This window comes from Vanacampus margaritifer, chromosome 6, assembly GCF_051991255.1.
Source record: "Vanacampus margaritifer isolate UIUO_Vmar chromosome 6, RoL_Vmar_1.0, whole genome shotgun sequence".
Lineage (NCBI taxonomy): Eukaryota > Metazoa > Chordata > Actinopteri > Syngnathiformes > Syngnathidae > Vanacampus > Vanacampus margaritifer.
The window spans coordinates 5,729,846-5,752,089 of record NC_135437.1 but is presented as its reverse complement, the minus strand read 5'-3'; the positions used below and the strand labels follow the sequence as shown (position 1 = coordinate 5,752,089).

The 22,244-nt window shown below is 39.3% G+C and overlaps 1 protein-coding gene across 1 annotated transcript in view; it reads right to left on the bottom strand.

Moving 5' to 3' along the window:
* agbl1 (AGBL carboxypeptidase 1) overlaps positions 1-22,244 on the bottom strand; it is a 37,695-nt gene that overhangs the window by 3,944 nt on the left and 11,507 nt on the right. The window contains exons 10-24 of the mRNA XM_077568459.1: positions 21,022-21,138; positions 20,122-20,254; positions 18,791-18,881; positions 18,044-18,307; positions 17,374-17,454; positions 17,125-17,214; positions 11,809-11,957; positions 9,020-9,107; positions 8,462-8,594; positions 6,873-7,026; positions 6,375-6,555; positions 5,684-5,813; positions 3,285-3,416; positions 3,066-3,128; positions 1,360-1,473 (exon numbers count right to left, since the gene is read on the bottom strand). Of these exons, the coding sequence (XP_077424585.1) occupies positions 1,360-1,473; positions 3,066-3,128; positions 3,285-3,416; positions 5,684-5,813; positions 6,375-6,555; positions 6,873-7,026; positions 8,462-8,594; positions 9,020-9,107; positions 11,809-11,957; positions 17,125-17,214; positions 17,374-17,454; positions 18,044-18,307; positions 18,791-18,881; positions 20,122-20,254; positions 21,022-21,138 (1,920 nt within the window). The remainder of the gene's footprint in view (positions 1-1,359; positions 1,474-3,065; positions 3,129-3,284; positions 3,417-5,683; positions 5,814-6,374; positions 6,556-6,872; positions 7,027-8,461; positions 8,595-9,019; positions 9,108-11,808; positions 11,958-17,124; positions 17,215-17,373; positions 17,455-18,043; positions 18,308-18,790; positions 18,882-20,121; positions 20,255-21,021; positions 21,139-22,244) is intronic.

The window sequence follows — 22,244 nt, the reverse complement described above, 5'->3', positions numbered from 1 at the left end:
TAGCAACATCCTTTATTCTATAAGGTAGTGTGTATAAACAATAAATAGTACAAATATCAATGTCATCTGTTTCCCTGGGAAAAAAAAGTTTAGGCAGATTAAGGATTGAAATGATGACATACCCTGCAGAGCGCCATCTATGGGTCAAATGCTAAAATCAAAATAATAATAATAATGCATCAGATTTATATAGCGCTTTTCTAGACACTCAAAGACGCTTTACAATGGAATGGATACATCATTCATGCACTCACACATTCACACTGTGGTGGCGGTAAGCTACTTAAAGGTACTGTCCGGAGTTTTGACTACTTCTGTTTGTAATCAAACCGTTTCTGTTCGTAAACAAACAATTCAAAACGGACCCCTCCCATGGCTCAACGTTCACGACCCCTGCCTGTGACCGCACTCAGCCAAGCAAGCTGCGAGAGTGAGTGACGAGGTATCTTGCAAATAGTCACACACAGGGATAATAGTTCAAAACAACATTCGCCTTGTAACGATGGTGAAATAATCAGAACAAGTATGGAGCTAACAACAGTTTTCAAGAACAAAACAGCAAGCTCAACTACCACAGCCTAGAACAGCCAATAGCGTTTCCCCAAAAAACATTCTGTGATGCCCATCGGAAACTTATTGCCAGGTGTAAATATAAGGATATAAAAAAAGTTCAACCCTCATTCTAAATTGCCGAGTTACCCTTGTTCAATGTGACTTAACCTAGCATGTCGCTAAATTAGCAAGCTAACATTTTATTTTCTGTTTGGCACTTAACTGTCGAATAGCAAGCAGGCCAACTCTGCGTCGCTCTTCAGTACAAGCCGTTCCTTCAGAGCTCGGAAGCGGGTAGATGCCAAGCCAAGATTTACTCTCGTTTTCGACCGTGCATTATCCGCTGCACGTTTTGTTGTGGTAGACTTTTTTTCCCACTCGAGTCACTCAACTCAACATCCCGTCTGCCTACAGTCTCCAAAAGGCAATTTATGAAATGCCCCAAAACTGAACAATCGTGACCAAAATGTATCTCTACTCATCACTTCGTACTTTGAAAATATTAGAATGAAAGTCACAAAAGTCATTTAGGATTTTATGGCTATAGTAAGACGTTAATTGCCTCTTATGCTTCCTAGAGAAAAAGCATTAACGTCATTTAAATATATGAAAACCGTGATCAATTGTTACCAAAATATGTACACATATATGCATGCCCAACACATATTCCAAGAATGTTAGAACTATTGTCTTGTCTAGTTCAGTGGTTACTTTAGCAATGTGTATAAAATCCAAACATTGGGGCGATCATTATAATGTTTCCAACAAGTTAGAAATTAGAAAGATAGAAAGTGCTATTTTACAAACCTTGTATATTCCCTGGTCACAGCCATTGTAAGTGCTTTCCATGGTATAACTTCTCAGCACACCCAGTTCTTTCCAGACAACAATTCTGGCAGTGGCGGAACGGGATTTCTCTACCTGAGAATATCAGATTAGAAAGGAACCATATTAGTTATGATTATATGTTTTGGTTTGTTATTATGTTGAGGTTGTCAGTTTCTATGTCCCTTGTGATTATATTTATAGTTGCTATGCAGTTGTTATGTCCCTTATGATGATGATGTATTTGTCACTCTTAGTTTGTCTAGTCACGCTTATTTTGTCATATAGGCTTTTATTCTGTCATATAGAATTGTGCCTTGCCCAAGCAAGAGTTTTACTGAGTCAAAACGTTGAGGTTTCGATCAGCACATCGAGCTTTCCTTCCTATCCCTACTCTTCCATGCAAGCTGTTCTTGCATGTGTTGGAGGTTGCATCCATGCATCCAACCTTGCTCTCGCAATCAAAGTTTCTCAGTCTGCTCTCTGTTGTTACTTTATATTTTTGCATAAAAAGCCCGTCTTTATATACATGTCCTCTGTTTCCCAATTCTGGTGTATTTTCTGCTTTTAGTCCTAACTTCGCGCCTCAGGTGACAAATATAGCATATGATTGTAACGAGTTGCTCATTTAGTCACTTCAGAGAATTTGGCCAATGATCTTATAAGCACTGATACGTAAATGTTAAAACTAACATCCACCTATATCTACAGTACCTACAGCGGTTTTCTTTTCTTTTTTTGTGGTTTAAAAAAAATGAATAAGAAAACATTGAAACACTTTATCCACTTCATTGGGGTTGCACAAGTCAAGGAAAACCTTATAGGCTTGAGTTATTCGGATTATCTGTAGAAGTATGTGTAAATCCTGACTGATAGGGTTGTAAATAGAATCAATATCAAATCGATTTTCACTTTCAAGCCTGATATTGATTCATAAAACCATTAATCGATTATTTTAATATCTCTTTTCCCCATATGTTCATAAGAAAATAGAATTTTAAAGGCCAATGTTTTTTTGTATCTTAGGGTTTTCTTGAGATTTACTGTTCACATAAATTTTAAAGTATTTCCTTACATTTATGAAAGACCTGACTTATTGCACTTTAAGACAATTCAGAATCATTGTCCTTTATATTTACAATTATTGAATTTGAATTATGAAAATATTTTCAGCTCATCCTTGCTGATTTTGTGTAACAATTAAGTGATTATAACATGTTACTTTCATTAATAAACTAAATCATTTAATCAAAAATTTTAATTGGAATTTAATATTTGTGGAGTTTTAATCATGTCCTTGATAATTACGAAGAATAATTGATAATTAATCCATAATTATTCAATATTGATTGAATTGAAGTGAATTGAATAAAAAAAATCGAAATTGAATCTAACTGAACTCTTGTGAATCAAAATCGAATCGATTGAGGAAAATTTGAATCAATAACCAGCCCTAGTTGTAAAGGCAAATACTACTACTATTACTATTACTCCTACTACTACTACTACTACTACTAATAATAATAATAATAATAATAATAATAATAATTACTACTACTACTACTACTACTACTACTACTACTACTACTACTACTAATAATAATAATAATAATAATTTCTAGTGTTTGCTGTTTACTGACAGACAAATGATAAAACATGGAATTGTCAAATCAAGTTATTATTATTACCATATAATTGCAGCTGTTAAAAGAAAAGGCTGGTGCAATACGATCCAAGGCCTTGGCAATGGTCTAGAAAAAGAAAATGTGAAAAGAACCAAATAGTTTGAGTACTTATTGCAACAGTGACATATGAAGCAATTCGATGCCAAGAAAAAAAATATAAAGTACATGTTTACATGATATCACTATAAATAGGCTTTGCAACACATGCACAACACGTCTTACCCTATATCCAGGGTCCTCTTTCAGTCCTACAGTATCAAAGGTAGAACCTGATTGCCAAAGAGTTTCCTTTACACTGCAGCCATACAAAAAAACGTTCTTTTTTCGTGAGTGGCCGTGATAGTCACAGAAGACCTGCAAGACATAACAAACTTCTTCAAATTTAGAACCATACCCCAACAATAATAAAAAAGCACACCTTCAAACCCAAGCCCTTTACTTTATTTTTTGCTGTCGAGTGAAAACATTTGACATCAAAAGATAAAAGGATGCAACACATCAACATTTAAGCTTTTAATTCCATATATTTGGATATACAACTTAAATCTCTGTTTGTTTCAAACCACCCATTTTTCATGTGAGTAAAAGTATTGGAACATGTGACTGATATGTATATTTTGTTGCTCTGGTGTTTCTTACTGCATTAATTACTTCAAACTAAGAACAATACATGTTTTTGATTCGTTTCAGATATGGGTTGTGTCTCTGACTGACTCAATTTTTAGTTTGTTAGAGACAATTTTGTCATTTTTGGGTTCTGTTTTCCTTTTGTGTCTCCCTTGGTCTTGTCTAAGTGTAATCCTGCCCTTCCTCATGTGAACCAATCAGTGCCCTCAGCCACTTGTGTCTTGCCCCAGGTGTGTCTTGTGTCGTTAGCGTTTGTGTTTTTAGTCTCCTGTCTCCCTTCTGTCTGGGTGGGTTCATTGTCTTTTCCCCATGTCATGCTGCTTGTTTTTTGCCTTGTTGGTCCCCCCATGTTTTGGTTTATCTTGTAATTTGGAAGATCGCGTTTTTTCATAGAAATTAAAATCCCCTTTTTTGCATCAACTGCATCCTTGCCCGGCTGTTTTTGCTCCCTGCATCTGGGTCCTCCACCAAACCTCAACCTTCCTGACAAATTTAAGAGATCTAACCACAATGAAAAGCAGAGACATGACATTGGGACAAAAAACAAGCTACTAAGAAGAAAGGGCAAGATGGAAAATCAGTTATAACCATTAAATCAACAATGACAAAAGAAACACCTTGGTAGCTGTAAAGAAACTCCCCAAAACAACTAGCATCACATAGGCTAGACTTAAAAGACCTGCTACACACTCTTCAAACAAGTGTCACCAAGCCAAACATCATCTCAGGCGTAACTTCGTTCCAAACACACACTCACAAACACACACACACACAAGATAGACACATCGAGAATGTCACACCATCGTTCAACTATGCAAGCTCCCTAAACATAAGCACACAATGTGCTAAATATATTGTCAGTGCCAGCATCTGAGGTTGAAGCATGACTGTTTTTTTCCCAGCACGCGCACAGGATAGACACAACTAGAATATGACACCATTGTTCAACTGTGCAAGCTCCCTATGTGCTGTCCAGTCACTTGTGGGCTTCGTACCCGCGCTGCCACCGTGGCATCGGTTGGAAGTCGAGCACGCTGACCACAGAGCTAAAAGATTGGGCCGTTAACTGTGGCCAGCAGCACCTTCACCGAGCGATCCCAGGAGTGAGGTTTGACAAATGTGTACTTGCACAGCTGAGCTGACATTTGTTACACCTACACATTCGCACACAATGTGCTCTTTATATTTTCAGTACCAGATTTCGCATATCAAAACGTGAGGTCAAACAATGACCCATTAGTGGAAGGGTTATGGAAAGTTCTAGCGATTTGCACAACCATGTTCATTTAAGTGCTAGTGACTTCATGTGCATAAATGTCCAACAATGTCTCTCTGTATTTATTCAAAAACTTTCTCAAATATTTTATAAAGTAGTAAAGTGGAAAAGCATTTATAACTCCATTCAATAGAAACAGATGCATATTTACGGTTCAGTATCTGTTGATTTGCATATTCACAGATTGCTTTTTTTTTTCAATTTGAAAAAAAAGTTAATATACTGTTTATATGTATATATATATATATATATATATATATATATATATATATATATATATATATACATATGTATGTATATATATATATATATATATATATGTATATATATATATATATATGTATATATATATATATATGTATATATATATATATATATAATCAAAACTCTCCAAAATCTATCAATAAATCTGAACATACAACAGTCAATCTTCAGAACTCAAATGCAAGGCAAATTATTTCTATAGCACATTTCATACACAAGGCAACTAAATGATCTTTACACAAAGAAAGACAAAACCTACAAGCGTCAACAAACATAGCACTTAAGCAAAGCAGGGAAAACCAAAGTATAACAAATTTACTAAAAGAGCATACAATGACAATTTTCAAACAACATTGGACAGCAAACTTCAAAAACATGCGCATGCTTTTTGGGAACATGGCATGAGGTGTCACATGTTGGGTAAATTACCCTAGCAGGAAAATATCCAGCTTACCAGGGGAGTTCGTCCAATACTGTTGAGGTAGTAGAGGAAGCCTTTTGTATGGTAGATGGTTGGACACAGAATAGGGTCTGGTTTACACCACTGACGATTCAAATCTTCTCTGTTCAGGTCACATCGGTTCCTGTGGTGAGACAAAATATACGAAGGATGGGTGATTGAATTTTGACTCTGACTGACTGCTTATAGTTCAACTTTTAACTGAATGCAGTGGTGAAAGAACAGCCAAGCTAAATGTTATGTATGCAGCATTGTTGACCTTACTTATCTTATTGACAATATTGATATGAATTTTAACTTTATTTTAGCAGTTATACCTATAGAGCACCTTTAAAAAACATATTTACAAAGTGATTTGATAGAATCATTAAGAATACATTTCCAGACCAGACTAATATATAATAACAATAATAAAAAAAAATAATAATAATAATTATAATAATAACAATAATAAATTGTATTTGTAATACACTTTACATTTCCAATGAAATCTCAAAATGCTAAATAATATTAAGACACCGCTCAAACAGACCAATTATGTTGTACCATGTATCCTGTCCAGGTTCACGGGGTTCATCCTGGGCTAGTTGCCGTTTAAATCTAAAATCCAATTTATCATCGTGATAAGGTAATTTAATGTATTTTATATCATACAAATGAGATGATGAGTTTTCTCTTTACTCACATTCCATTAATGACCCCATCTGGGTTTAGCATAGGGATGATCTTGAAGACAAACGACTCTCTGAGTGCCTTGGCTATTGGATCCCAACTGCATAGAAACTCTAGGGTGCCTTTCATTACCCAGCTGGCATTGGATTCACCGGGATGGACGCGACATGTCAACACAATGCAGGGGCGATTACCTAAAGAGAAATTGAAAGTTTATGGATTTGCTGCACAAATTGTATAAATTATGACAATAACATTGTTTCTAAAAGAATACTAGCGTATCCCAGTGATTAGTATAATAATTATTAAGCATGAACATCAAATCATTTAGATATTGCCCCCCTAAACAAATCACTTTAACTACAACAATAACAAAATTACAACTCGATAAATAACAAACTAGGGCAAACACAGGTCAAATAAAAATGAAAACAAGACAATAACAAATGTTTAAAAACCTAAAATGCTAACAAACTTGTATTTAAGAGTCAAATTTGAGATGAGTACTTACGTAACTGATGAATATCTTTATAGCTCTTGCTGGGAGGACATGCTGTGATGGTGACAAATGGGCAAGCGTTCCCAGCAAGAGTAGGACAAAGAATCTGCTCCCGGAAAAACACCTTGCTGGGATCAACTGATCTCTGCAGCAAACGCAGATGAGCCTGATGAACAACAAGGAATGTGTAAGTTATGAAAATAAATATTATTATTTTTTTAGTAGCACTAAGAAACTTTTCAACCATAATGAAATATTTTCATAACTCTTCTGATGAAACATTGACTTAAAACTAGTTGAATGGTACCTTTGCCATAGCCTGAGGGCGTCTGTATCATTTTTACTGGCACTAAGCAACTTGGAGGAGGATGGTAGGAACACTGCCACACATAAAACTACAAATGTGCTGACTGCTTTATAGCATACATCACTTCCCCCTTTACCCATTTGTTACAAAGACTGAAGTCAATTTGAAGGTCGACGCACGAAAAAAAATGGCACAATGCTCTTGTCCTCATGGGAAATGTGGTCTTTTTTCGGGTACAATATTATTGCTCATGTCCATATGGCGGCGCCCTAATCAACATAAACTGAAAGTTCCTTAGTGTTGCTTTAAAGCATTACACTGTAATCATTGGAAAACACTTAGGCCATGTACACACGTAGCAGGGCTTTTTAAAAACGGATATTTCCCTCCTCTGAGTGTAGAAAAAAATAGTGTCCACACCACCACGTTTGTAGAAAGGAAAACATCCAGAGCTAACTGCATTAATGCGTTTTTAAGTACATTCATAACATTTGCAGACCTTAAGGTGGCAACAGTTCCCCAAATCCTATCCAATCAGAGTATGCCTCCGTCTGGCCACGCCGCTTCCACAAATTGGGCCTACAATGAGATGCATGCCAAGCCTCTAGGCGGCAGTAGTTAGCTAATTACTGTTCTCTTGACGCCACTTCACCATACGTCACACAAGCACGGACTGTAAGCGGCTGATCTGTATATATGCGGATCAGTGCTGTCAGCGCACACAAAACTTCTTTTTTTTATTCATTTAAAAAAAATACTTGTAAACAGTCAATGAGTACATCATAAACGGAGCATAGAGGAAAACAAAGAAGATCAATTTCAAAAAGCTTCTCTTAACTTTTTTTCCCACTCACCACACACACATACAAACATGGTCTCCCTGTTGGGGAAGCGATTCCCCGCCGCCTTCTTTTTCTTCTTTTTTAATAACTTGAGGGATGTTATTGAGTGACGTGTGTAGAGGACGACATAAAACTTTGTTTACTGACGGACACATATGTAGATCTTCACTTTGGCCGCAATTTTGGCAAGCCTCAGAAAAATATCTCCCGTTTACAAAAAAAATAAACGGCTACGTGTATACATGGCCTTATTAAGGTTTTTGGACAAATGTTATGATATTGTTATGAATCTTATAATTAGCTTACTGTTCTAAAACAATGTCAAGATACAGCACTGTGGAAGAAGAATTAGGTTTTCCACAAACGGACACCACAACAACTGCAAAGTTGACAGATTTGAAAATACTGTAATATTAGGACACAAAAATAGAGGAATAAATACATTCACTGACCCTTAAAGCGGAATATGTGTAAGGGTAATGGTAGGCCAGGTAACAAACATCCTCACTGTATTTGAAGGTGATGGTGAATGTCAGTGTATAAAATGTTGTTCTCCGACTGCCACGAACAGGACAGAAGTAGTTTCTGTAGAATAAAATGAAGAAACATGAATGAGGCCATGTGCTGAAATCAATTGTCTAATTTTTTTTCTTGAAATATTTCTCATGGCAATTCATGCCTTTTGGGCCCTTGACTGACGTATTTGCTGTCCCAATGTTCTCCTGTTCTCAATTTATCCATCTACTGTTTTTTCTTTCATATGCTTGTACTGTAAAGTAATACAATTAGAAGACCAGATAATGAATTAGGGGTTTTACTCTGGATTAATTGGCAACTACTTTACCTATGAATAAGATGATATATGGCAGTCATGTTTTGAAGAATCATGCATGCATTTTTTCAAAGTAAAACACATTTAATCAAGTTTTACTTCATCATTGAATCATCTATGGTGTGTTCTAGCACATTGCGTATAATATTAGTAGTAAGACGAAAGAGTCCAGTCTTACCTAAAATAACAAATTTCTGTCCCAGACCTGCACCAGTGGGGTTTACCATTTAATGCGTCCCGTACTGAGTAAAGCACTGGCTGCATTCCTGTAGTACACAAATTCACACAAATAATTCAGAAAAATAATAGACTTTGTGCTTAAATGCTACAGCAAATTCACTAAAAATGATGTGTTATGTGAGAATAAAACTTTGATCTTAAACAGACTTTAACACTTTAATCTTTAAAATTTGACTACATAAAAAAAGTCCAATGTGTGTAAAAAGAACAGTGAGTGGGCATGTGAACATGAATTTACTTTAATCGGAACCTGCAGGAATGGAAAACATATCAATATTAAAGAAAACTCTTCATAGATTGTCACCAAACACAATATTCAAATTGTTTTGTAATAATAAAATGTTCTATGCGCTCCTGCTAGTAGAAAAATGACAGTCGGATTAATATTGTGTTTGTGGAATATGAATTAAGCAGAAAAATCCACCTGTTTTTTAATCCATTTTAGGAGGTGGTCATTTTGCCACTTGCTGTCGACCGAAAATGACATCACGGTGGCTTAGGGCTCGGCTTGCTAACATCACATCTCACTTGATTACTGGGTTTGATCATGAGATGTTCGCAAGCTGAAATTCTGTGATTGAATATTCCATTTAGAAGTACACATGGCGACCATCTTCAATTTCAAGCTTTCTCACAAAGAATATTTGCGCCAAGTTTGTGCTTGTATTAAAATGTCAAACAAGCACTAAAGGGCTAGATACACCAATCTGACGTCGGGAGTTGGACAGCGTTGGGCCGACGGCATGCGCTGTCTGATCAGTGTATAAATTACTGTTGTTAAATCGGATCTAGTTGGTATACGTCGGGTGGGGCGTTTCCAGCAAATTTGACACGTTAAATAGGCGTCGGTGCATTTGATATCTGTGATTGGCTGTTAGCTAGCAAATCAGCGCATGGGGCAAGGAGAGGAAGTGAAAACGCAGAAAAACAGTACTGTTGGAAAGTCTGGACCATTTTTTCCCCGCTCATTTTGCGCAGCGTCACCCTGCTGTTACCTCCACATTTGAACGTACAATGTCTGTCTGGACAGAAGATTGGGAAGATGTCTTCGTCTCTATGGTTCAAGAGAGACCGGCAATGTATGATATTGCAACGAACAAAGTGTGTTGTGTTTGCGTGTGTTCTTGGCTTTTCTGCTAGCCCCTCGTGAGTTGCATTCTATTTTCCGTCATCGGCTACGGCCAACAGTAAAGCCAAACTATGGCATGACATGGGGACACGACTGGATATAGCAGGTATGATTTACTTTTATAGAAGAATATAGCAACTGTTTGTAATTAGTAAAAGTAACCAGTATGCATCGTTTATGTAAAGAGGTTTCCGGTTGCTTTTAGGAATAATGATTACCACCATGGTATGGAGTGGAATTAGTTTTCGCTCATGCGCTGAAGGTACATAATAGTTGGGGTCAGTGCGGTGTGTATTTACTTAATTTTTCTACGCGACGTGCCAACGTCTGGACCAACGCTACAAGGGGTGTGACCAACGTCGGATTGGTGTATCTAGGCCTTAAAACTCAAGTGTAGATATAATTGCACAGAGGCTGTAAATATGTCCAGGCACAGTATCATGCCTCTCGCCTAGAATCAGATGGGATCAACACGTTCAAGCACACAGTCCTGCAAAAACTCCCCCCAAATACATACACCCACCACCAATCACCACTGATGTATGGATTACACTCATTGTAATAAATAAGTATAAACTTTGTGTTACTTAGCTATCGATTGTTAAAAACTGAGAGCACAAACATAAACAGGAGACAAACATTAAATGCATACATACAACATAATATGCAAAGTCATGAATATAATTAGTTTTCTTTCCTGGAAAAAAAAAACAGTAGATTGGACAATTGAGCTGTTCAGTGACAATATTGTGAAATATTGCATAATCACTGATATGTTTTTTTGTTGTAATCCAAATTGCATATTTTTTTTATCATGACCAATCTGCTTGGATTACTGGAGTGCTGATGTTTGAAGCAATTTCAGAGTCCAATATGAGTAACTGAACGGATTCGCCTGCAGCAGGGATCACCAACCTTTTTCAAACAGAGAGCTACATCTTGGGTACTGATGATGCAAATGGCTACCAGTTTCATACACACTCCTGAAATAACAAATTTGCTAAAATTATCCGGGGGGTAAATATTCTCGTCAACATTGCACCAGCTAACTAAGGTTTGGTCATACACTACACTACTGACCTTTGAGTACTAAAATATAATTTTTAAATATTGTTTAAAATGTACACAAAAAGAATCACAACAAACATAAGTTAGCTGCAGCTCAGATGTAAGTTAGTAGCACTTTTTATTTATTTATTTTTGTCTAGAATAGCAATACAGGCTCACAGGCAACTGAAGTGTTCCTGGGGGGTACCTGGTGCCCAGTGGCACCCCGTTTGTGACTGACCCAAGGGTCAGTCACAAACGGGGTGCCACTGGCCAAGGCCTACAGGGTGAACAAGGTCTGAATGTGTTGACTGTACTTGGAGCGTAATATAGATGAACATGCTAAAAGTGAAATTGTCATAATAAATGGTGAGGAATAATTTGATCAGTTGGGGGGAAAAAGTGTGTTCAAGAGCAAAGCTTAAAATGTTAGAGCTAAATTGAACTTGAATTATTTGTGTGTGTGTCCTTTATTAGCAATCTACTAGGACCTAGTAGATTGCTAATAAATTCTCACTGTTAGTCAGCGTTTACATCACAACAGTTCTCACCATAGTTGAACTGGCTGTTGCTCTTCTCACAGTTGATGATATTGAAACGGTAGGGAACATCAGGCACCATGTTACTGACTTCAAAATAAAACCACTGAGTGTGCTGGCAACAGTTGACATCTGCATTCAATATTAGGTCATATTCATATCTACAGAAGGAAAGAGATCAAAACACCACATATCATCAACAATAAAACCATCAGTATTTTAATATTTCCAAAAATTACGTGAATTAAATCAAACTAGGTGAAGCTACCCACACAACCCAATATATTTTATACAGATGACGCAATCATCCATCCAGCCATTATCTGCCGCTTATCCGGGGTCGAGTTGCGGGGGCAGCAGCTTTAGCAGGGAAGCCCAGCCTTCCTCTCCCCAGCCACTTCAACCAGCTCCTCCGGCGGGATCCCAAGGTATTCCCGGCCAGCCGAGAGACATAGTCTCTCCAGCGTGTTGTAGGTCGTCCTCTCGCCGGAGGGACATGCTCGGAACACCTCTCCTCTGGAGGCCTCCAGGAGGCATCCGAATCAGATGCCTGAGCCACCTCAACTGCATCCTCTCAACGAGATCTTGTTCTTTCAGTCACAACCCACATCTTGTGACCATAGGTGAGGGTAAGAACGTAGAGCAACAAGTAAATCGAGAGCTTAGCCTTTCAGCTCAGCTTCTTCTTCACCACAACAGACCGATACAGAGTCTGCATCACAGCAGACGCTGCACCGATCCGTCTTTCGATCTCCCGCTCCTTCCTGCCCTCACTTGTGAACAAGACCCCAAGATACTTTCACTCCTCCACTTAGCGAAGGATATCATCCCCGACCCGGAGGGGGCACTCCACCCTTTTCCGACTGAGGACCAAGGTCTCTGATTTGGAGGTGCTGATTTTCATCCCAAACCGCTCGAATGAGGGTTGGAACCTTAAATCATGAGCCAATTATCGCTACACAGTGATATGCCCAATGAATAACTTTTGTAGAGGGATGGGGTGGGGGTGGATGGGGACTAATTCAGTGAAGTTACAGACTCAACACAAACAACAGTTACAGTATTGACAGAATTAAATGTATTGTATGGTTCCCTTTTTCAATCATCACTGGATGTTGTATGTATAGATTTAACATTAGGGAAAATAAGAACATTTACATAATACCTGGTAAGACTTGCATTTCCTTTTTTTCTCAGCTTCTAACAATGGATAATAATAATAATAATAATAATTCATTTGACTTAAAATCGCCTTTCAAGACCCTCAAGGACGCTGTACAGTTAAAAACAAAATTTAAAACTAAAATTCTACAGATTAGATGAATGAAAAAGCTAAAAAATAAAGAAGCAGTAAAGTTTAAGGTGTGTATGCAATCTTGAAGAGTTGGGTTTTTAGTTTGGATTTGAAAATGGTCAAGGAGGGTGAATTGCGGAGATCAGGGGGCAGAGAGTTCCAAAGCAGAGCGGCTGAAGGCCCTGCTCCCCATAGTACTGAGGCGGACAGGTGGAACAGTTAGATGAATCGAAGAGGAGGATCTGAGGGTGCGAACTGGAGTGGTAATGTGGAGGAGATCAGACAGGTATGGAGGAGCGAGGTTGTGAATGACTTTGAAGGTAATGAGGAGCAGCTTAAATTGTATGCGGAATTTAACCGGTAACCAGTGGAGTTGCTGGAGAACAAGGGTGATGTAATGGAACGAAGGGGTTCTTATAATGAGATGTACAGCTGAGTTCTGGACAAGTTGGAGTTTATGTAAGGATTTGTGTGGGAGGCCAAAGAGGAGGGAGTTGCAATAGTCAAGACGGGAGGTGACCATACTATGAACAAGAATAGAAGCAGATGGGGGGTCGATTGATGCTGCGGAAATGGAAGTAAGCTGGCCGAGTTATGTTATTGATATGTTTAAGGAATGATAAAGTGCTGTCGAGGATGACGCCCAGACTCTTAACCTGAGGGGATGGAGAAACTGTCAGCTTTGGATAATGTAGATTTTGTTCCAACCAGAAAAACTTCTGTTTTGTCACTGTTGAGCTTCATGAAGTTGTGGGTGAACCAAGAGTTGATTTCTGATAAACAAGACGTAAGAGAGGGGGGAGGGAGTGAGATGCTAGGTTTGCAGGAAAAATAGAGCTGGGTGTCATCCGCAAAGCAATGGAAGGATATGTCATGTTTCCGAAATATAATGCCAAGGGGGAGGAGGTAGATAATGAAAAGTAGGGGACCCAGGACGGAGCCTTGGGGAACACCTGAGGAAGCTGGCTATGACTGGGATGAAAAGGACTTAAATTGAATGAACTGAGTGTGGTCTTTGAGGTAGGAGTGGAACCAGGCAAGGGCAGTGTGGGTTATGCCGATGGAAAAGAGTCTATTGAGAAGGATGGTGTGTGAGAGGGTATCAAAGGCTGATGACAAGTCAAGGAGGATGAGGATGGAAAGTGAACCGGAGTCAGCTGCAATCAGAAGATCAGAGCTAACTTTTAATGTAGCTGTTTTGGTGCTGTGTAAGGGACAAAAGACGGACTGAAAAGGCTCATAAAGACAGTTGTTTGATAAATGAGAATGAAGTTGGGTGGCGACTACTTTTTCAAGGAGTTTAGAAATAAATGGTAGATTGGAGATAGGGCGGAGATTATTGTAGTTATTTGGGTCTAGACCAGGTTTATTCAGGATGGGATTGACTGCTGCAGTTTTAAACAATGATGGGACCATGCCAATGGAACAGGGAAGAGTGGATAATGGCAGACCTGAGTTGGAGTAATGAGGAGAGGCAGGATTTAACCAGAGTTGTAGGGAGAGGATCAAGTTGAGAAGTGGAGGACTTGGAGTTGTGGATTAGAGCTGCAAGTTCGGAGGAATTGGGAAGTGAAAAAGTGGAGAGTGGCTGGCAGATGGGTGGGGGTTCAGGTATGGAATGTTGCTGAAAGCAATAGTAAAACTTACTTTGAGAGTTGCTAGTGTGCTACCTGACTACTGATCTCTCTGCTTGCCTGTATGTGTGTGACGTGTTTTTTACAGTTTTTGTAAGTGTTGTTCCGATACCGATATAGGGAGAGGCCCCGATACTGCATTAAAATAGTGGTAACAGCATCGGCAAGTACTAACAAGTAACATACCGATACCATAATTTCCTATGCTAATATAGGACTTTTGAAGGCAGCATCTTGTGTCTTGCTCGTGCACGACATTCAGTGATGTGTGTTCACTACATGCCGAGCAAATATATCCTATTGGCCCTTGAATGCTCTGAACTAATGGCATGGCAGCTTTTTCATGTTAAAAAACAAAAAAAACTAAGAAAAACTAAGTATCAGTACGGTATCCGTATCGGCCGATACTGCAAAACCTGGTATCGTAATTCGTATTGGGGGCCAAAAAACGGTATCAGAACAACATTATTTTTTATGTTATTAAACAGGGGTGCACAATAGTGGTGCGCGGGTGCTTATGCGTGCTGGAAACATTGAGACTGCAGGCATGTCTTATTCCAATTGGATTCCTCCTCAAATCTGGCTTTTAAAGCTGACTGTCCAGACTGTTTTTGGCAAGTGACTTGGCGCTGTTCAGACTGGGCCACATTCTAGACACATCTGACAGGTTGCTGTAGCAACGACGTCAAACGGAGGCATCACCCAGCGCGTGTAGTGTCATAGTTTTGTTTACCACTCCGCACTGCCTGTCCCTCGCAAGCGCGTTAACGACCATGTACCTGTATATCATACAACCGGGCAATAATTCCCTGTTTTTGGTTCAGCGTATGAGTAAGTAACGTAAACTGTCACAGTCCCTGCCAACACACCCATGTGGTTTGCATATGGGCTGGTGAATGGGGCCCAACTGGGCTGGCCAGCTGGGTCCTAGTTAATTTTGGCCAGGGAGCAAGCCCACACAGAAAAAGCCCAGTTCTGAATTGACTCCCACAGAGTTGATTTTAACACCTTTTCAGAGTTTATATAGCTCCACACTTTCCATAGGTAAATCAACACTCTTAAAAGTAAATGATTGCCATGACGGGGATTCAAACCAGGGTACCATGTAACCAAAGTCAGACACCCTAACCACTGAGTGATACAGCCACATGATAAAACAGATGTTATAAATAAATTTGATGTGACATCAGCCCATCACTGATCCAAATTTTAACAGTCCTGTTTTGGGGGAAGTCACTTCTGTGAGTGAAAATGACTTCCTGTGGCCAAATTCCTTTTGTTCAAATGTCAGTGTTTCCCGTGACAAGCGAGCAAAAGGGAAATAAATTTGTGGTAATTGGTGGTAATTTGTCTCTGGAGAAGTGCCGGTGCAAATGTGGAGCTTAATTACATCTCTAATCTACAACTCTGTAAAATAACACTTACTTTGGACACAATTTAACTCAGAAAAAATAAAAATTACACTTCAGGAGTTAAAATATGCTCCCCAAAATTTCACCCTGAAATTTTAACTTACTTTTAACCCATTTTTGCTGTGCAGATGGTCTCAAGTTGGGCCTCATATGGGACCTAGCTAAAACCAACATGGGCATGGGCTGGGCCGGTGAACAGGCCCCATCTGGGCTGCCCAGCTGGGTCCCAGTTAATTTTGTCTGGGGTTCCATGGCGGCCCCATTTGGGCAAGCTCAGATGGGCTCAACGTGAGCCTTATACTGTATATGGACCTTAGCTAAAACGCACATGGGAAACCCGACTTTTTCCCATCTGGGGCCCACTCTAGCTGGGCTGATTATGGTGTTCCTGATCGTACCCATAAGGGCTCCTTTCATACTCAGACTTCCTTAATTGGATCAAAGGGGGAGGTGTTTTCTTATATCTTTTCGGAATGCTGTACAGCACTTTTGTCTCGGTCTGAATATTAATCTTGCACTATCAAACTGGTATGAAATGGTCCATTAAATGGTCCGAATAATACATATTAATTTGAAATATAGATTAAAAAAAAAGACATTTTGCATTTTTTTCCCAAAAGGAAATCTTGTTTAATTGTAAAGTAAAATAGGCCAGGAAGTATTGTGTTATTGTGCAAAATATCAAATTTAAATATTTTGGAGTGAAGCCCAGCCAGAGACCACATATTGCCCATTCATTTTCTGTCAACGTACTGCCCAAGTGGGGCCCAACTAGCCCAAGTGGTGCCCATATGGGCCCCAACTGTACGTGTTTGCAGGGGTGTCACTGTATTTCTGGTTGTGCATGAGAAAAAACAACGGGGCAGCGGAGCCTTTTAGGCGTTTAACTGCCGTAGCATGTGAGGAAGCAGCTGTGAGAACTGATAAGATTGCAATGATCTTCTCGTTAGCTTTTTCAAATTCATTTTCATTACAAATGTGGGCATACCTGCGAACTTGGATAGCCTTTCTGAGGTTACCACTTTCAAAACTGGAAAAGAATCTCAAGGAGTCTGGTTTGTCAGGTGGAAACTGTAAACTAACAGAAAGAAAAAACACAGAAAAAATCAGGGTTATTTTTACCAAGCAGTTACCAACAAATAAATTGTTATTTTTAAAATGTGTCACTTATATAAAAATATAGCCTTACAAAACATAAAAACTACTTAATTCTTGTATCCACGTATTGTTAACTTACCGGTCATCTTCCAAATCAAAGACCACTTTATTGATGATGTCCTTATTCAAGAAACGTTGGATATCTTCGAGCACTTTCTGCCTGTCAAAACAAGAATTGAAAGAAATGCATATAAATTGAAAATTAAGAAATAAAATCAACCCCCGCCCCAACCTCAAAGATTTGTTTAATATCATAAAATAATAATAACAGAAATAGCCTGGTGACTTGTAATTTAAGCACATTAGTATCAGATATTATGCAGCAGGCCTGGGCAAAGCATGGGTGGGTTGGGCGGGATTTCCCCAGTCCAGTGGGTCAATGGGCCAGCCAGGGTCAATGGGCCCGCCAGGGCCACCGGCCGGCAGCCACAAGATGAAAAAAGCAGAGGAAAAAGGGAAGGAATTGTAGTGCTACAGCCAACAGCCCTGTTGACCACTAGTAATTGACATAAGACTCATCCGCATCAGATTTATGTGGACCACGATCCGTCCTCTCGGTTTTTGCCGTGTAAAACGGCAAAACTCTCTGGAAAAATCCAAAGCCAATCCCTTCTTACTTTGGCTAACACTGTTTGACACCATTTGCCAGTCTTTCGCAAAGTCCAAAGTCCAAGAGAGCCATTTACAGAGTGCAAAAAGTCATCTAAGTGAACTACGACAACATCAATGTTCATATTCTGTTAATGTACCTCTGTATGTTGGGCTTGCGGAAAGCCATAGGTTCATTTCCTGGTGGTGGGACCTGACCCCAAAAATCAGGAAAGGCAAGGGTGCTGAATGCTGGGACGGATTTTGTTTTGATGGCTGCAGCACGATACATACTGGGTTCATGGTAAGGGATGTCAAGACCATGTATGCGGATTAAATCGTCTATCATGGTAAAGTTGTAAGATTTTCCATTTCGCTCATTTTTGTCCTTCTGCTCATTTGTCAGATTTGAGTTGGCTTCTCCCCTAGGATGAGAAAACAAGTGGAAAGTGACAAATTAAATAGCAAATCTACCCCAAGTTGACAGTAATTCAAAAATATGGTGTAATAAAAAAATGACCATATTTAAAAAATTATGTGAAATTCTTTTGTCAACGAACCCCATGGATAAAGAATCTTGTGACTCGCTGAAATCCCCGAATCTTGTAAAATGAGTGATTTCTCGAATAAAACCCTCCCCCTTCCCCGTTCATCGTGAAAAGATCGTACAGATCAACGGTTCATTCATTTATCATTCGAAAGCCTCAAAAGTAAATATATTGTAATTTAGCAGAAACAGACCAACTTTATGTACGTTATTTTATGTCCCATCCATCCATCCATGATCTGAACTGCTTACATTACAGGGAAACATTTTATCATACATACTCATAGATATTTATTTATTCTTTGAGATTATTTATTGTCAGAACCCATAGAGGAAAAAATACTAATGACTACCAGCTTACCTTGTCTCTCCGGCCTTGCTTCCACCTTCAGATCTGGTGTTTAGGATACCAGTGTGACTATAGAAATCTTTTACCTTCCATAGGCAAGCAGCTATATATTGGACAAACAAAATGCAGGATGGACAAGTTAAGATAATTAATATGAGGTAACTAAAATTTGTTTTGTACATCTCTTTTTCTGTATAAATATGGCATGATGGTAGAGCAACTGGTTACTTGTTAAACAGTAGTCATTGTGACACCCGCAATATAAAACCCAGCAAATTCTAAGTGAAATTAGAGAAATACAGCAATAATAATTATGTTCTAATGTTTAAATTAGGTCACAGTTGATACAAAATAGTTTATATTTGATTTTAGAGCTTAAAGATGCTAACTACTGGAATTGTCTGTCTGTGATGACACCAAAACGATTTCAGTGGACTTTTAAGAGGTCATTTTGACACTTTCAGGCAGCCCAAAACTGCCACCTGCTTGTCGCCTTGTTGGAAAATGCCAAATATGTCACTATGTTTGGCTCATATATTTGTATTTATTTTCCTCACCAGCCATGAACATCACCACACGTCAACAATCCACTGAGCATGTAGAGCTCCTTCTATCTCTTAGCATGCCATTTACCAGTGATTCAACAATCAAATTAGTCTCCCACGTATTTCTCATCCCTAAGTTTCTCCTTGTGAAACTGGTTACTGTATTAAAGACAACAAGTCATTAAAGGGTAAAAATCTCATCTCCCTGTATGGAATTTGCATTTTCTCCCCGTCCTTGACATCATACATTTTAGGTTGATTATGTGTCCTAATGAGGAGAAATGTTAGACTGTAGAATATAAATGGATGAATATACCATAATGAGACCCCTGGTCTGTACTCTACTGTATTATCTTTGAGGTTTTTTTTTTTTAATAAAAAAAACATTTTAAGTCACATTTTTCTTGAATGGAGGGTTTGTTTCACATTTTTCCATACAGTGTCGTATTTTTTGCCTTGTTTGAGCATCTACCTCCAGCTTTTATAGACAACAACAACAACAATCTCACGACACCTCTGAGGAGACGCAAGAGTGGTAACTGGGATTGTTGCAACTTGGAACAAACTAAATGGAAGGCGGCAGATGAAACAGGATGTTGTTGTACGGCGAAAAACAATCAGGCCTAACTCTTGTCGACAAGTATTTTCGAGCAGTCGGCAGCTTGAGAAGGAGACGGTATGATCCCACCCACTTTATAGCAGCTTGTTTGTATCTGTATCTATAAAACTATCTGCCATTTTTTGGTTGGATGTTGTTTGCCATATATGTAATAACAACCTAACCAGATTTGGCTTGACCTGGTGTGCTTTTCTCTTCCTGTTCGCTAACTTCAGTAGTGAAGGGCTGTAGAGGTAAACTGTTGCAATGCCCAGTTTCGTCATCAGATGAAGATGATGATGAACTCTCTTGTGAACTCGAATCCAGCTCCTCCTGTGTGACACAGATGTTTGGTGCTTAGTTTGATAAGCCACATGAAGAAAAATTTAAACTTTCAGTTTTGTTGGTCACAATTCCTGCAATTACTGAAACTTGCTAATATTCAAAATGACAAAATGTTTGCTTCTGTGTTTTATGATGAGCTTTTGAGTGTCTTCATAACCAAACAATAGTACAGTCTGGTATGATGTCTGAGTGTCTATTCAATCCAAAAATGGTTCAACAGTGACTGAAAAGCCAGACAATGCCAATACTGTAAGTAAAAAGGAAAACAGCTAAATGGAATTCTACAGTATATGCCCTTTGTATATGATTCCTTAGTATGCTTACTGAATGTAATTAAGTAGCAAAATAATTGCAATTTAAGTACGTTTACCTGCTAGCTTTTACAGTAATTTATAAAGGATGTAACACATCTGCTTAAAAGGCCAGGTTGTCTTTAATTTGTGCAGTTCCAGCACCCTCTGGTGATTATAGTTTATTAGTGCAGTTAAATTTTAATTAGGCATGTTTTGGCCACCCACTGAAGACTTTTAAAGCTCACGCTAATGTAACAAATGAAGGGGATATTGTTGAATCCCTATAGTTTATCCTATTCTTTATTAAGCAAATGTGTAATTCTTAATATGACAGTTACATATATTTTTACATATTTGTACAGCAGTCACTGCATATACTTTTCAGTTTTTTGATAATTCTCTCTATATAAGTGTGCTGAACTTGACTGTACAATGCCAGATTAAACCTCTGAGAAACAGTACCAGCAAGTCATTTGAGAGTTCAGGACAGAGACGGCTGTATTGCGGCAGGAGCTCTTTGGGTCTGTCTGCGGCAGGACGAAGACAAAGTTTGTTCAAGTCAGTCTCCAAGTCATCATCCTGTGAAAAGAAACATTCTTTATCAAATATTACTCTACATATGTGCTTCTTCATAATTATTGAAGTGCCTCTATTATATTTTGCAATTTATATTCATATATGTCTTATTGAGGAACAACATTTTCAATAGGTTATTACTAATATTACTATTAATATTGTTTTTGTTGTTGTCTTTATTATTGTTAATATGAATATTTTACAGCTTGTGATTGGCGTACCCGGCCTACAGCCCGAAGACAACTGGGATAGTGTCATGTTTTGGTTCTGTCCTCTGTCTGTGTTGGTGCATTGTGGTATGTATGTTTGTCCTCATGTCATGCTGCCTGTTTTCTGTTCCCTCCCAAGTTCTAGTTCTAGTTCAAGTTCATGTTTTGTTGCTGTCAGTTTTTTTTGTTCCATCTTTTGTTCAAGTTCAAGTTCATGCTTTGTTTTATGTTTTTGAACTTTGGAACCCTCTTTGTCAATAGAAATTAAATCCCTTTATTTTTTGGACTACACCTCTGCCTCCTTGCTCTGCCTTCCCGCATCTGGGTCCTAAAGCCCCCCGTTTTGACAGAATGCACCAACCAGAGAAGGACCCAGCGGGAGTGCTGAAGGCCATGATGGGGAGTCAGGAGGCGCGCCTGGCGCGCCAGGAGGAGCTCCAGCACGTCATGGCCGCCCAAATGGACCTGCTGTCCTCTTTGGTTAAGGGAGTTGGGCGTCGTTGGGCTTCAGATGGTGGCGCTCGGAGTCGCCAGCCGCAACTCCCCGAGCCACGTCTGCCTCCGCAGCCCCAGGTCCCCGTGTCGGCTCCACCGCAGCCCCAGGTCCCCGTATCGGCTCAGCCGCAGCCTCAAGTACCTGTCCTACCACGCCTGCCGCCGCTGCCTCAAGTCCTCTGCCAGGTCTGCCGCCACAGCTTCAAGCCTCTCTGCCAGGACTGCCGCCGCATCCTCATGTCCCTTTCCCTGCCAGGACTGCCGCCGCAGCCTCAAGTCCCTATCCTGCCAGGTCTACCGTCGCAGCCTCAAGTCCCTATCGTGCCACGTCAGCCACGTCCGCCCCAAGTCCCTATCGTGCCTCGTCTGCCACCGCTGTTCTCAGTCCCCGAACCACGTCTGCCG